The following is a 15,000-nucleotide window of genomic DNA, read 5'->3' as shown; positions in this document are numbered from 1 at the left end:
AAATATGCATTTACTTATTTTTTTATCCCTAAACCTGGCAGTGTTTTCTGCTTCACTTCTTTCTTTCCACTCAAGGTTATTCTTTGTGCAACTTCCATGGTGATTTACTGATTGTTGTCTTACTAAAATGATAAGATTATCATTCCATCTTGACAGGCTTTGTTTTTTTTTTTTTTTTTTTTTTTTTTTTTTACTCTTTGTTTTGTAAAACATAGTAATTATTTATCCTATTTTCACTGGTCATTGTTTTGCTTTGTTTTTCTTTTTAGGTTTTTCTCTGCTTTTTGTTTTGCTTAGTGTTTTGATCTGTTTCTCTTTTGCATTTTAAAGTTTTTTCAATTTCTGCTTTTGTTCTCACAGTGCTTTTTGTTTTTGCCTTGTTGATTGTTTTATTAAAAATTTGATATGTTTTGACTTGATTAGGCTCTGTTTTTATTTTTCGTTTAGTTTATGTTCCTTTGATGGTGGTTCATTGATTATTCTTATCTCGCTTTTTTTTTTTTGTCGTTTTTGTTTTGTTTTTTGTTGTTGCTTGTTTTTCAGTTTTTTTTTAGTTTAGGTATTTTTATGTTCTTCCTATGATGATTTATTAATTGTTTTTATCCTTTAATTTTAATCTTGCTTTGGTTTTTGGTTTGTTGTTTTTGCTTTTTTGTTTTGACTATTTTGTTGTCCTTTTTGTTGTTTTTCAGTTTATTTATTGTTTAGTTTTGATTGTGAGTTTTTTTTATCTTTTTTTATTTTGCTTTGGTTTTTGGTTTGTTTTTGCTTTTCAGTTTTTTTTTTTGTTTTTTTGTTCTTTTTTGTTTAGGTATTTTTGTGTTCTCCATGGTGATATCAATTGTGTTTTTTTTATCCTTTATTTTGCTTTGGTTTTTGGTTTGTTGTTTTTGATTTATTAGATTTTTGTTGTTGTTTGTTTTTCAGGTCATTTATTGTTTAATTTTGCTTTGATTTTTGGTTTGTTTGTTTTTTTGTTTAGAACTTGTTCTGTGTTTTCCTTTTTGGGTTTATTAAACTTATGTTTATCTTCTTCTTACTGCTCTCTTAATTTTATTCTAGATTGTTCTTTATGTAACATCCCTGATTTTATGTCAGATGTTGTGCCTTTACGACTTGTTTTGCTTTGCTTTTGTTGTTGTTTAGTTTTTGTGTTAGATTTGTTTTGTTTTGCTCAGCCTTTTAATGTGAAGTGGGACGCTGACAAGTAGGTGCAGATCCAAAAATTTTTTTTAGCAGTTTATTAGCGGGACGGTCAGGCAAAGCAACTGTCAATACAGGGGCAAACAGATGCATACAGGGAATCCAGAGACGTGGTCAAAACTCAGGAGAAAAGTCAGTACAGGAAGACAGCAGACAATGTAAACAAACAAAACAACAAAGCACAGGTCTAACACGGAAAGGCAAGGAAAATGCTTCCTAATATTCACAAACCGTATAACAAGACTCAGGCCCCATTTACACTAATGAGTTCTAGTTTTAAAATGCATAAGTTTTGCTACGGTTACGCCATCCATCCACACTACGGCAGAGTTTTCAAGCGCCGAAAACGGAGCGTTTTTGAAACACTGGAGAGGCCATTTTCATTTTGAAACGCTGCTGCTCCGTCTCAGTGTCATTTGTGTCATTGCGTATCCTTCCCTTATTCGTCAAGCCCCTGTCACATGACCATAACACATTGCTTTAACGCTACCGAAAGACAGCAGACCAGCCTTCACTGTAAACAATAACATGGACACAGAAATGGGAGCATTGTTTGCACTATTGTCTGTTTTAAGCGCCATTGTGCAGTTAAACTGCCTTTTTTTACTACAGCAGCTGCATATATTCGCTAGAATGCACATGCCCAGAGTGCGCAAATGGTCACGTGATATACGTTTTTGGTGGCATAGTGTGGACGGAGATATGTTCAGAAACGTTTTCAAACTAAAACGCATTAGTGTAAACAGGGCCTCAGTCCAGATTTGTGTGTGTGCGCTGTATTTAAAGTCCTTGTTATCAATCTTTGAAAATTCTCCGGCTGTTTGTTTGCAATTGGTCAGGATAAGGAACCGGTGTGAGTGTTTGTGGTGCTTGACTGGAACTTGTAGTCCATATACTGGTGGATTTGTAGTCCTTATAGCAATCCGCATGTATGCCAGCGATCTGCAAGCATATAGATTGCTGATGATTGCGACAAGCTCACTCTCGCTTTACATATTTGTTTTGTTTTACTTTGCGTTTTTCACATTGTTTGTTGATTGGTTTTGTTAGATTTTTTTTCATAATTTGCTCTGCATAAATTTTTGCTCTGCATTTCTTTTATTTTCTTAGAGTCCATTTTGGTTAATACAAGTGCATTTTGTTTCACTTTTACTTTCCTCTCAAAATTGTTTTTGTTTTGTTTTGTTGTTTTGTTGATATTTTTTTTGTTGTTGTGTTTTTTGTTGTTTTGTTTTGCTTTGCTCAGCTGTTTTGTTTTGCTTTACATTTGTTTTGCTCTGCTTACTATTGCTTTACATTTTTTTGTTTTGTTTTGCATTTTTTCCTTTTTTTAATACAAGTTTATTCAGCTTTTTCTTCTTTCTTTCCTCTCAAGGTTATTCTCTATGTTCCTTTAATGGGGATTTATCGCTTATTGTTCTGTCTCAAAGATATAGTTCCTCATCATTTCCATCTGGATCTACACTGTGTCTCCATCAAAACACAAACTTTTCCAAAAAAAAAAGAAAAGCAAACACTTTTCAGTCTGATCTCCTCACTTTCTCTAAGTCAGCCTCATTGCTCTTGCTGATGTTCCTGGACTCTGTTATTTCTATATTCAGCAGACGGCTTCCAGCTCTTTGCGCGGCTTTGCTTGTCACGGCTAGTTAGCTTCAGTCTCGCACACTCCGATGAGGAGAGATGGAGAAAGAGAGCAAAAATGTGATGTCTGACCTCTGAGCCCGGGTCAAAATCCACATTTCTGCCTTTTACAGCCCTGGGTAGAATTTGTTCTGAAGGGCTGCTTTGAGACAGCCTTCATGTTTCTTTAGATTCTGGACACAGCTTTTAAGGAGAAGATCAGAGAGCTAAACTGACCCAAACTCATAAGATGGGTCACATTTTTTGTGGCCTATACATGTGATAAATATGCTTGTAAATCCTAAAATATGATGTATATTGTGGCATTATTATTGATCAGTTCTTTTTTGTACTTCAGTTTTAGTTTTTTTATGTTTTTGTTTTTTGTTTCTGTTTTTTTTTCATTGTTGCTTTGCATTTGTTTTTGCCCTTTTTCCAGTTTTTCTTAGTATATTATTATTATTATTATTATTATTATTATTATTATTATTATTTATCTTTTTTTGCAGTTTATTTAGCTTTTATGATTTTTTTTTTACATTTTAATTCTGGAATATATGAATGAATTAATAAATTAATTAAATAAATAAATAAAGTATAAATTATTATTTTTTAGCATTGCTTTGTTTTGTTTTGCTTTGGATTTGTTTAGTTTAGTTTATATGTGTTTCTGTGATTTGTTTTGCATAGTTTTCTTTGCATTTTGTTTAGCTTTTATGTCTGTTATGTGTTTTTTATGTCATTTTAAAATTTTGCTTTCCAACACGCTTAGGATTTTCTTTTTTTATTTTGCTATTCTGCTTTTGCTTTGATTTGCCTTTTTTAGTTTTTCTTTGCTTTTTTGCCTATAATTTTATTTGTTTTGCATTGCTTGATGTTTATGAAAAATGATTTTGTATAGCTTTTATGTTTTGCTGCTTTTTGTTTCACCTTTATTTTTGTTTAGCCAATTTTTTTTTTGCCTTGCTGTTTTTGTTTTGCCTTTTTTGTTTTTACTGTGTTTTATTGTTTGCTCTTTGTTTTTGTTATATTGTTTTGTTGCTTTTTTATTTAACTTGTTATTGATGTGTTTTGCATTATTATGTGTGAAATGTTATTTTGTTCAACTTTTATATTTTTATGTTTAGTTTTATTATATTGTGTTTAGTTTACTTTGTATTTTTGGTTCACTTTGCTTTTGTTTTACTTTGCCATTTTTATTTATTTTTATTTGGTTTTTAGCTTTTTTATTTTTATTTTATTTTTTATTTTGTAATGCTGTCTTGAATTAGTTTTTTTTTTTTTGCAATTTTTGTCTTTTCTTTTTGTTTTTGCTTTTTTGTTATTGATGTGTTTTGCATTATTTGTTGTTTAGAAAATATAGTTTTGTTTAGTGTTCATGTTTGCTGTTTTTTATTATTATGTGCTTAGTTTGTATTTATATTTTTTGGTTTGCTTTTTGTTTTACTTTGCTTTGATTATATTTTGCTATGCTGTTTTGTTTTTTTGTTTTTTATTTTTGATTTTATTCGTTATGGATGTGCTTTGCATTATTTTTTTTAATGAAAGACTGTATTGTTTAGCTTCTATGTAGTTCTGTTTTATTTACAATTTTTTTGTAGGTTAGTTTTTCTTTGTATTTTTGTTTTGCTTTTTTATTTTACTTTGCCATTTTACTTTTATTTGCTTTGTTTTAGTTTTTGATTTTATTTTGCTATGCTGTTTTTTCTTTGTTACCTCTGTTTTTTCATTGCTATTTGTTTTAATGCTTATTTGCTTTTATTTGTTATTGATGTGCTTTTGCATTATTCGTTGTTTATAAACGATGATTTGCTGTTTTGTTGTATTAATTTGTTTTGCTTAATTTGAGCTCTGTTTCTTTTTTATTTAATTTTTTTTTGCTTTTTAATTATTTAGCTGTTTTACTTTTATTTGCTTTTGATTGGATTTTGTTCTGCTATGTTGTTTTGGACTTTTTATAGTAACCTTTTATTTTAGAAAATTATATAAAAACACTTTTACTGACAATTTGTGCCTGATATTTCGTTTCTTAACATCTATGAATCTTGGATTGAATTTATAACCCTTTTCTCTCTCTCTCTCTCTCTCTCTCTCTCTCTCTTCAGAGTCTGATGTGGCGGACTTCAATGGAAGGAGCTCTCTACTGTATCGGTTTAACCAGAAATCCACCAGCACGGTGAAAGACGTCATTTCATTGCGGTTTAAGAGCCAACGAGCTGACGGGGTCCTTGTGCACGGAGAGGGACAAAGGGGTGATTACATAACGCTAGAGCTGCACAAGGGCCGGCTTGCCCTGCATATCAATCTGGGTGAGTAAGAGCCCTCTATAGCCTTTTAAACTCAGAAACCAACAGCCTGACCTAAAAACATGCCCTGTGCAAGCATGGAAATGCAGTTGCTTTGGAAAAAAAAAAAATTTTCTTACGAGAAAACGTAAGTGTTTTACATTTTGTCAGTTCAATGGCTAATTTGTACAAATTAGAGTTCACTCGTACAAAAATGCATGATTTTAAAAAGTAGGCGTTGCACCCAAACCCACTCCTGAACCCAACCACTGGGTGTTGAGCAAATCATACTAAATTGTACAAATGAGATCATACCAATTCATTCGAATTAACCACTAAATCAAAAAGTTATGAATTGCCATGAGATTTCATTGGAATTTTCTGTAACAAAATGTGTTGCAATCTCAGTGTTGCCACAAGGGGCAATAAATCTATTTTTAAGGGAATCCGATGCAAATGTCAACCTCGCCATAAAAAAACAAAACAAAAGGAAACGGTTTCTTAGTTTTTGGCGTAAGCAAGTATTTCACAGTACTTTAGAAAAATCTAAAAATATATCTGTCAATGTTTTCAAACTAAAAATTTAATTTACCAAAGTCACACAAGTGTCAATTTCACATCTGTTACATCCATAACGGAGAGATGTAACATCCATAATGAATATTTTCCTCATGAATGCAAAAATATTAAATTAAATCCGTCATGGTTGTTCTATAGTGAGCCAACACTTGTCTTTTTGATTAGCATGATTTCTTGTGGATTGTGCAGTTTAATTCACAGAATTTTCACAAGACATGTTGTATACTGCAAACTTGCATACTTCTTTCGTCACATCCATAACGCATGTTTATTTCCCACGTTTAAAGTACAAACCATGTTTACAGATTTATATTTTTCTGGTATCATAACTCTGGGATGATTTGTCCTGAAAAATATAATCAGATATTTCAATATAAGATTTACATAGACGTTTTATGTGAATTAATGTTTTAAGTTTTTACTGCAAAAGTCACATCCATAACACTGGATTTGCTCTTTTCTATTGTTTACACTTTTTGTTTTGAACTTTTTTATTTGTTGAACTTATATTTTGTTTATTTTTGTTTTATTCACGATTATATGATATTCAGTAGTGAATCTCATTTAATTTAGTGAATCATTTTTAAACTAACGTCATTTATTTGTTATAAATGTGTTGTAACTTGCACTACAGTGTGAGATTAGAACATTTATTAAAATGTGTGCATGTGCGTGTGTTTAAGCTCACCATGGCTGCTTTTACATTATCAAACTAAATAAAAAATTGTGACATTGTTACAATTTCAAATAACTGTTTTATTATGAAATGTAGTTTACAATTTAAATAGTTTTAAATAGGATTTTTCTGCTATTAACAAAACTATTATTATTATTATTATTATTATTATTATTATTGTTGCTGTTAGTGTTTTTGTGGAAATTTCGATACAATACTATTAAAAAGAACAGTATCATTAAAAATATATTTATTTTTGTTCATTAATGACATTAAATAAAGTTTTATTGTCAGGGTTGGTGAGGGGAAATTGGGAAAAAGGAGCGAGGACTCAAATGCAGAGAAATGGGAATTTATTAAATAATAAAGATAAAATACAATACAAAATAAACTACGCCGAGGGGAAAAACATTGCCAAAACACACAAACAAACTTCTCTGGGCTGGCTGGTAAGGAACAGGGCTGGACAGACAGGACAAGGCTTCAAATGACGACAAGTGATGACATGTGATGACGAACTGACACAGGACAGCAGACATGAGGGGTTTATAAGCTGTAGAAAATTAACACACAAATAGATGAACTAATAATGGGTTAACAAGGAGGGTGGGACTAGATCAAAGACTGAAGAGACAACACAAGCCATGCGCTCACATAAAACAAGACTAGAACACGCAGCTAATGATATAACTTATTAACCGCGTGTTCATGACAACACAAGCATGCAATGCATGTAAACACGCACCATGTGCTAAACACAACACCAACAGAAGACTGCACGCAAGACACGAGTACACGATAAATGAAAACATTCACCGTGTAGTCACACACGCAGCATGCATGTTTCATCCCAGCGCCGAACGAAACAGAAACCAACTGGACTGAGACGCTGGGAATGAAACACCACGCTGCAGACGTACAAACGTGAACACCCGGACGGGAGCGTGCACTTGCAAACACGCAAAGACCTCACGCACACGCATCAAGCGGGGGCATGCACGGTCCATGCGCGTTCACAAATGGCGCTCATACAGAGACACAAACAATGACAAAACAAGTGCTCGACCCAAGAAAACTCGAGCCTAGCACAACAGGACAGGAGTAGACAGAGCTAGTGTCCGGACTCTGCCACCAAAACAAGAACTTACAAGACCAGAGTGGCAGAACCCTGACATTTATAAACTACTTTCTAGAAGATGGTTTGATTCATCGTGGCTGGTCTTGCAATAATAATCATTGCTAGCCCAGTCAGATTAATTCTAGCCTCCAATAAATAAACCCATCATTCTACCTTCCTTATCTTTGTTTTGAAATATCCCCCCACTCAATCCTCCCATCCACCTTGAACCCCCTGTCATGCTAAATATGAAGGAATAACACGCTTCAACATTGATATTTACAAGAATTATTCAAAAAAACAGTTTCCCAGTACTGGGTTGCAGCTGGAATGGCATCCGCTGTGTAAAACATAGTCTGGATAAGTTGGCAGTTGATTTCGCTGTGGCAACCCCTGATAAATAAAAGGACTAAGCTAAAGGAAAATTAATGAATTAGTTAATAAAACATGAATACCAGTAATAATCAATCGTTTTAGAACATCAAATCAGCATAATATAAGGACTTTCTGAAAGATCATCTGACATCTGGAGAAATTATAATGAAAATAAATGAGAATTTAAACTTCATTCAAAAACAAAACTGCTCTTTTTTACAGTTTATACTGTATTTGTTTAGGCAAATCTTACTAATCTCGAATTTTTGACCAGCACCGTACATTACAAAATACAAAAATATCTGATATAAAATAACTCCAATTCAAAACACTTCCAAAACTATGAGCTTTTCGCAACTGCTTTTCAGCGGCGCCATTTAGATTATTCCACATCTTTATATTTGCAGAGCTCCTCTATCATTACGACAAGCTAAAGTGTTCGCTAGACACAATCCTAGCATCTTAGCATAATCACATGAGAGGCGGTTTTGAAACAAAGATTTGATTAAGAGGCCAAATCTGTGGCGTAATCACATATAAGTGTATGGAGCTGTCAAAAAAAGAGCGGCCTAATGTAGAGTCCCGGAGCTTTTCTCAGCCTCCTGTTTCAATTAGCATCAGCAGTCGGATGGAATAAGTTGTACGTTATGATAAGAGCCACGGCGAGCGCTGATTGCTAAGTATAACCCAGATGATATTATGTTGATGCTGTTTATCAGGACAATGTTCTTTTTTTTTTTCTTTTTTTTTTTTTCTGGTTGCATTTGCATTTGCCCTTCATCTGAAAGCCACAAGAAGCTCTCCAAACTAATTTCCAATGCTGGGTTTTTTTGTCACCTTTATGGGTAGAAGAAAACAAAATACATCTGTTCAGTTCTTCACTTTAAAATTGTGGCTTATAGTTTGTGTTTTAAGGATTATTAACTGTTATTGTTTTATGTAAAGGTAAATAAAGTCTTACTGATCTTTCTTTATTTATTTTTTGGCAACATATTTAAATGGTTTAATACATAATCACAAGCTATGCATATAAAGCCCACCCCTCACCCCACATCACTCTTACTTCTGAAAGTAATAGTAATCAATATATATAAATAATGTCACAATGCAATGAAACCAGTTATTTTATTTAGTAACTTGTAGTAATGTTTTTGTATTTTGGAATGAAATAAAAGCTATTTATTTGTTTGTGTTTGTATTATTTTCTTTGTTTGTTTGTTTGTTTGTTTGTTTGTTTGTTTGTTTGTTTGTTTGTTTGTTTGTTTTTTTATATTTGTATTTTTCCAAAATGTGTTTTAAAAAAAATATTTATTTATTGAAACCATTTATTAAATTATGTGTTTGTTTGTTCATGTAGCCTATTTTTTTATTTCTTTTTATTTTTCAAATGTATTTATTTATTTATTTGTTTGTTTCTTTGTTTGTATTTGTTTATTTTTTTTCACAAATATTTTAAAATAATTATTTGTTTGTTTATGCATTTGTTTTTATGTATTTACTTATTTGTTTGTTTTTGTATATTTGTTTGTATTTCCAAAATTATTTAAAAAATATATTTATTGAAACTATTTATTTACTTAAATTATTTCTTCATTTATTTGTTTGTTCATGTATTTTTTCTTTCTTTTTTTATTTTATTTTATTTTGTTAATTTTTTTATTTACTTGTTTAATGTATTTGTTTGTTTGTTTATTCATGAATGTGTTTGTTTTTATTTTTCCCATAATATTTTAAAATAAACATTAATTAATTAATTCATTCTTTCAAAGTGATACTTTATCAGAACAAGGATATCTTCTGCAGGAAAATCTGTTCGTTTGGTTTGGGTTTGATAAAGTATTAACTGCTGGTCAATATTGTCTAACTAATAATGTTTAATAATAACACAATTCAAATTTAACCTACTCTTTGCAACCTTTTTTGTTTTTACATTACCACTCTTATGTCTAAAATTGGATGCTTACCTTTTTTTTTTTTTTTTTTTTGAGGATCATAATTTTTTTACATCTTTCTTTTGATTTTGGTGGTGAAATACGAGCTGAACATGTTCCTGACAGGCTTCTTTCACTTTGTGGAGATGTGCGGTTTTCTCTGTTCTTTTATCATCGCGACGACAGGTTTCTTTCCAGGAAGTTCAGAAGGATCAAACAGAGGAGACGGCACACGGCACACCTTTCCCAAGCTATTTATGGCTGCTTTTATAGATGCGTGCTGAAAAGAAGACTGTTTGATAATATTCTTTATAAGGTTGCCCAGTATAAAAAACACTTTAAATTTAGCAACTGATCAAAAGTTCCAACAGCAATGTAGATACTGTTTCATTTGGTAGCATGATTGAAACAAAACAAAAAAGGATTGAATGTACTCCTGTTTCTGAGTTGTTTGTAAGATTAAAAATAGTGCTGGGCAAAGATTAATCACATGCAAAATAAACGTTTGTTTTGACATAATATTTGTGTGTGTATTTTATATATTTCTTATGTATATGTGAAACACACACGCAAATAAACAATTTTGTTGCATAGATATTTAAATTAATATATAATTAGTATTTTTTATATATATATATATATATATATATATATATATATATATATATATATATATATATATATATATATATATATATATTATTACATATAAATATAAATGAAGGTTTTCTCAAATATATGCATCCCTGTGTGTATCCATATATACATAATACATATACAAAGAGCACACAAATATATTATGTCGAAACAAACTTTTATATTGTATGGGATTAATTGCGATTAATTTTTGGCCAGCACAAACAAAAAATTATACTAGAAAAAAAATGCGGATAGTGGAAGTGTATGGATAGATGTGAGTGATGGAGGAGTTACTGAAGGATGGATATACATTATCTGTATGGGTGGATGGATGAGTGTATGAACGAGTGAATGATTGGATGGATGAGTTAAAGAGAGTGAGGATGTATGGAGGGATGGATGGATATACATTATCTGTATGGAAGTATGAATGCATTACTTGATGAATGGATAAGTGTATGAACCGGTGAGTGATTGGATGGATGAGTTGGAGAGTGAGGATGTAGGGAGGAATGGATGGTATACATTATCTGTATGGAAGGATGGATGCATTAATTATTGATGAATGGATGAGTGTATGAATGAGTGAGTGATTGGGTGGATAAGTTAAAGAGAGTTAGGATTTATGGAGGGATGGATGGATGGATATTCAATTTCTGGATGGGTGGATGGATGAGTGCATGAACAAGTAAGGGATTGGATGAGTTTAAGAGAGTGAGAATGGGTGGATGTATGAGCGAGTAAGTGGGTGTGTGATGGATGGATGAATAAGTTGAAGGTTGAGTGAGTGGATGAGTGATGGATGGATGAATAAGTTAAAGTTGAGTGAGTGAGTGAGTAATGGATGGATGAATGAGTTAAAGTTGAGTGAGTGGATGAGTGATGGATGGATGAATAAATTGAAGGTTGAGTGAGTGGATGAGTGGGGATGGATGAATAAGTTAAAGGTTGAGTGAGAGGGTGAGTGATGATAGATGAATAAGTTAAAGTTGGGTGAGTGATGGATGGATGAATAAGTTGAGAGGTGAGTGGGTGAGTGATGGATGGATGAATAAGTTGAGAGGTAGGTGAGTGAGTGGGTGTGAGATACGTGGGTCATTGAGTGAATAATGGATTGATGTATAAGTTAAAGTTTAAGTGAGTGGGTGAGTGGTTGATCGAAGAAGAATAAGCTGAAGGTTGAGTGAATGAGTGGATGGATTAGAGATGACTGGGTAAGTGAGTGAATGATGGATTGAGGCATAAGTTAAAGGTTGAGTAAGTAAATTGATGAATAAGAGAATGAGTAAGTGAATGAGTGATTAGATAAATGGATGAAAGGTTAAAGGCTGAATGAGTGGATGTATGAATGAATGAGTCTGTGAGTGAGTGATGGATGTATGGATAAATAAGTTTAAGGTTGAATGAATGAATGAATTAGTGAGTGAGTGAATAGATGAGTATATGAATAGATTTTTAGATTGAGTGAGAGATAGATGAATGAGTGAGGTAATGGAGTGAGAAAATGGATGATTGATGCTTACGTAAGTTTTTGAATAAGCTGAACGGTTACTGTATAGATGGATTGATGAATAGCCCTTTGGTAAGTAAGTGGATGGTGATGGAGTGAGTGAATGGATGAGTGAAGGTAGAGTGTGAAGAAGTGAGTAAGCATATGTATATATTATTAGATTAGAAATAGGTAAGTGATTAAATAAGCATACAAATGGGTACTTGGATTGGGTACTTGTTTTATAAATAGATTTACTAAGGTAATGGATGAATGAATGAGGGGATAATTGTGTGAGGATTTTAAAGTAATATATTACTGGCCAAAACATAAACACTGACCAATTCAAAATATGAACACGCAGACGAACAGGAACTGCAGTAAAGCTGTTCTAAGAGGAATTCTGGTGATGGAAATGCTCAAACTGAATTCTTTTCTCTGATTGTGTTTTTGTCTGAAGACGATGCTAAGACGCACCCAAGCAGCGGCCATGTGTCAGTGTTTTTGGGTGGTCTTCTGGATGACCAGCACTGGCACTCCGTCCTGATTGAGCGATTTAACAAACAGATCAACTTCACTGTGGACAGACTGACCAAACACGTCAGGACGGGTGGACTGGACGATTCTCTGGAGGTCGATTATGAGGTGAGAATGTTCTTAATTACTTGTCTTGTTCTAGTTTGTTTGGTTTGCATATGAAATTGTGTTCTTTTGTTTTTTATTATTGAGTTTTATTAAGGACATTTAAAATGAATGTTTTTAGAAGATAATTATGTCTTTTAAATATAAAATATGACTAAAACTTGTGATGGATTAAAGATTTTTTTTTCGGCCAGTGAAATGCTACACTTAGTTTATAATAAATTGTGCATATTTTATTAATATTTACTTGAAACAAAGCCTTGGTAAATAGTTTAATCATTTACAACTTTTCAATAGAAAAATGTAATTACATTTTTATTCACTTTGCAAACTCTTTTGTTTGTTTGCTTGTTTGCAATAATGGAAATAAATGTTAGTGTTTTTTAACAGTTTTTTGTATATATAGATTTTTCATTTTATTTGATTGATTGATTGATTGATCTAAAACATGTAGACATTTAGACATATCAAGAAAAAACTAGCTTGATTTTAAATCTGAAGATGTAGTCTCAATAATTCTTCATCCCTTTACCTATAAAATGGCTACCAAGAATACATTTTTAGTAAATAGAATGTATTACATATTTTAGAGATAATAAATGTAATAATGCATTGGCTAAATTGATTGACAGCAAACTAATTTGATATTAATTATCATCATTATATATATATATATATATATATATATATATATATATATATATATATATATTTATTTTTTTTTATTATTTTTTTTTTTAAATAAGATGAAGCAGTACAAGAGCAAGTACTTACTCGCATACATTACTTTTTTTACTCAAAGTTCATAAAGTTCTGCATATTTCCTATAGGTCTGTATAAAATATGTCGGTGACACTTTACTTTAGGTCACAGTTCATGCTACTGACTTATTACCTGCCGATTATTTAGCCATCAACTGTTCATTAGTAGGTATAAATCCTAATCCTAAACCTATATAAGCTAAATAGTAGTTTATTAAGCTAGTAGTGTTAGTTAACCCTTTCACACATGAATTTTAAATACTCCAGTTGACCCTCCTGCATTTTTTTTTTTTCTTTGTGACCCCTAAAGTTCTAAGTTCATCATGTGACCCACAAGCACCGGTGATCTATGTATATATTGTTTTTTGTTTCTTTTTGTAAATTTTGACAAATATTCTAATTATATTGTGACATTTCCGACACTCTGATTCTCAAATGTGATAAAACATACATTTTGTCTTTTAAACAGCTTAATAACAGTCGTATTATTTGTTACATGATGGCTAATGGGCACTGCAGTTGTTGCTAAATGGCATACAGTCTCGATTGGAAGTTTACAAGATGTATTTATATTAATAATTGAATTACACCTTAATTGTATTTTATTTGTCTATACCTCTACCTAAATCCAACCCTCACAAAAAATATGCTATATTGACGCGAATATCTTCAGCTGTATCCCATCTAGACTTCACCCACTTCTCTAGCATGGTGAAGTCTAGATGAATTATTATTATTATTTTTTTTGTGACACTGTACAATAATAATAGTTGTGGTAATACTGTGAATTGTGACCTAAACTAAAACCCTAATAATTTGTCCACCTGCTAACATGTTGGTTTAAAGATTGGCAGCATGTTGACCACAATCAAGTGCATTGATTGGTTAAGAGTGCTTCAAGCACCAAATCCCTCAACTAATAATTGACCCCAGTCCATGTTGTAAAACCTCTCCAATGCTGTTGTTTGTCCATTCATTTCACAAAGCTCAGCTTCGGCGGCATCCCTCTTCCTGGAAAACCAGGCACGTTCCTGCGCAAAAACTTCCATGGCTGCATGGAGAACCTCTACTACAACGGCGTCAACATCATCGACCTGGCCAAACGCCGCAAACCACAGATCTACAGTGTGGTGAGGATGTTCATCTCGTACATTTATTATTGATAATCTCACACATTTGTTATTGTTGTTATGATCGGATATTTGAAAATAAGAAAAATGACCACAGGATTTGATGAATGAGCGGTCCTATCCTATCCTATTTATAATAAATGCTTCTTGACCCCAGTGTTTAGTGATTTTTTTTATTTCTGTGGAGAGATGCCAAAACGTTCTGCTGCACAGTTTGTGGATTATGATGAATTTTTGCAGTTGGGAGTGCAAACCGTGTTTATAAGGAGATTGATTTCTATTTTCGTTCTCATTAGTTTTTACCTGCATTTTTAACTCTGGCGTGGTTCTCTGTGGAACCGGGCAGCGAAATAGAGCCATTTCGAAGGGTTTTTTGAGCCGTCGCCAGTATACTAAGACAACACGAGGGAGCTTTTTAAGGGAATGAATTGTGGTTTTGTCCACATTATTCCCACGGCGCTGAGAGCGGTGTCATTAAAATATCTTTTACAAGGTGGGCAATCAGTCTCTGAGAGCTGCTAGAGCCTTGGATTACAGTACGCCTCATAAATGA

The 15,000-nt window shown here is 32.4% G+C and overlaps 1 protein-coding gene across 6 annotated transcripts in view; it reads left to right on the top strand.

Moving 5' to 3' along the window:
* The window catches only part of cntnap5b (contactin associated protein family member 5b), a 179,167-nt gene that overhangs the window by 100,208 nt on the left and 63,959 nt on the right, over positions 1-15,000 (top strand). For 5 of the 6 annotated variants that reach the window (XM_009296210.5, XM_073937421.1, XM_073937420.1 and 2 more), the window contains 3 exons: positions 4,929-5,132; positions 12,375-12,559; positions 14,304-14,447. In XM_009296210.5, coding sequence (XP_009294485.1) covers positions 4,929-5,132; positions 12,375-12,559; positions 14,304-14,447 — 533 coding nt within the window. The remainder of the gene's footprint in view (positions 1-4,928; positions 5,133-12,374; positions 12,560-14,303; positions 14,448-15,000) is intronic. The other variant, XM_073937423.1, reaches the window with a different exon arrangement.

This window comes from Danio rerio, chromosome 22, assembly GCF_049306965.1.
Source record: "Danio rerio strain Tuebingen ecotype United States chromosome 22, GRCz12tu, whole genome shotgun sequence".
Classification (NCBI taxonomy): Eukaryota; Metazoa; Chordata; class Actinopteri; order Cypriniformes; family Danionidae; genus Danio; species Danio rerio.
Note: the sequence above shows the minus strand (reverse complement) of the source record. Positions and strands in the feature narration are given on the sequence as shown.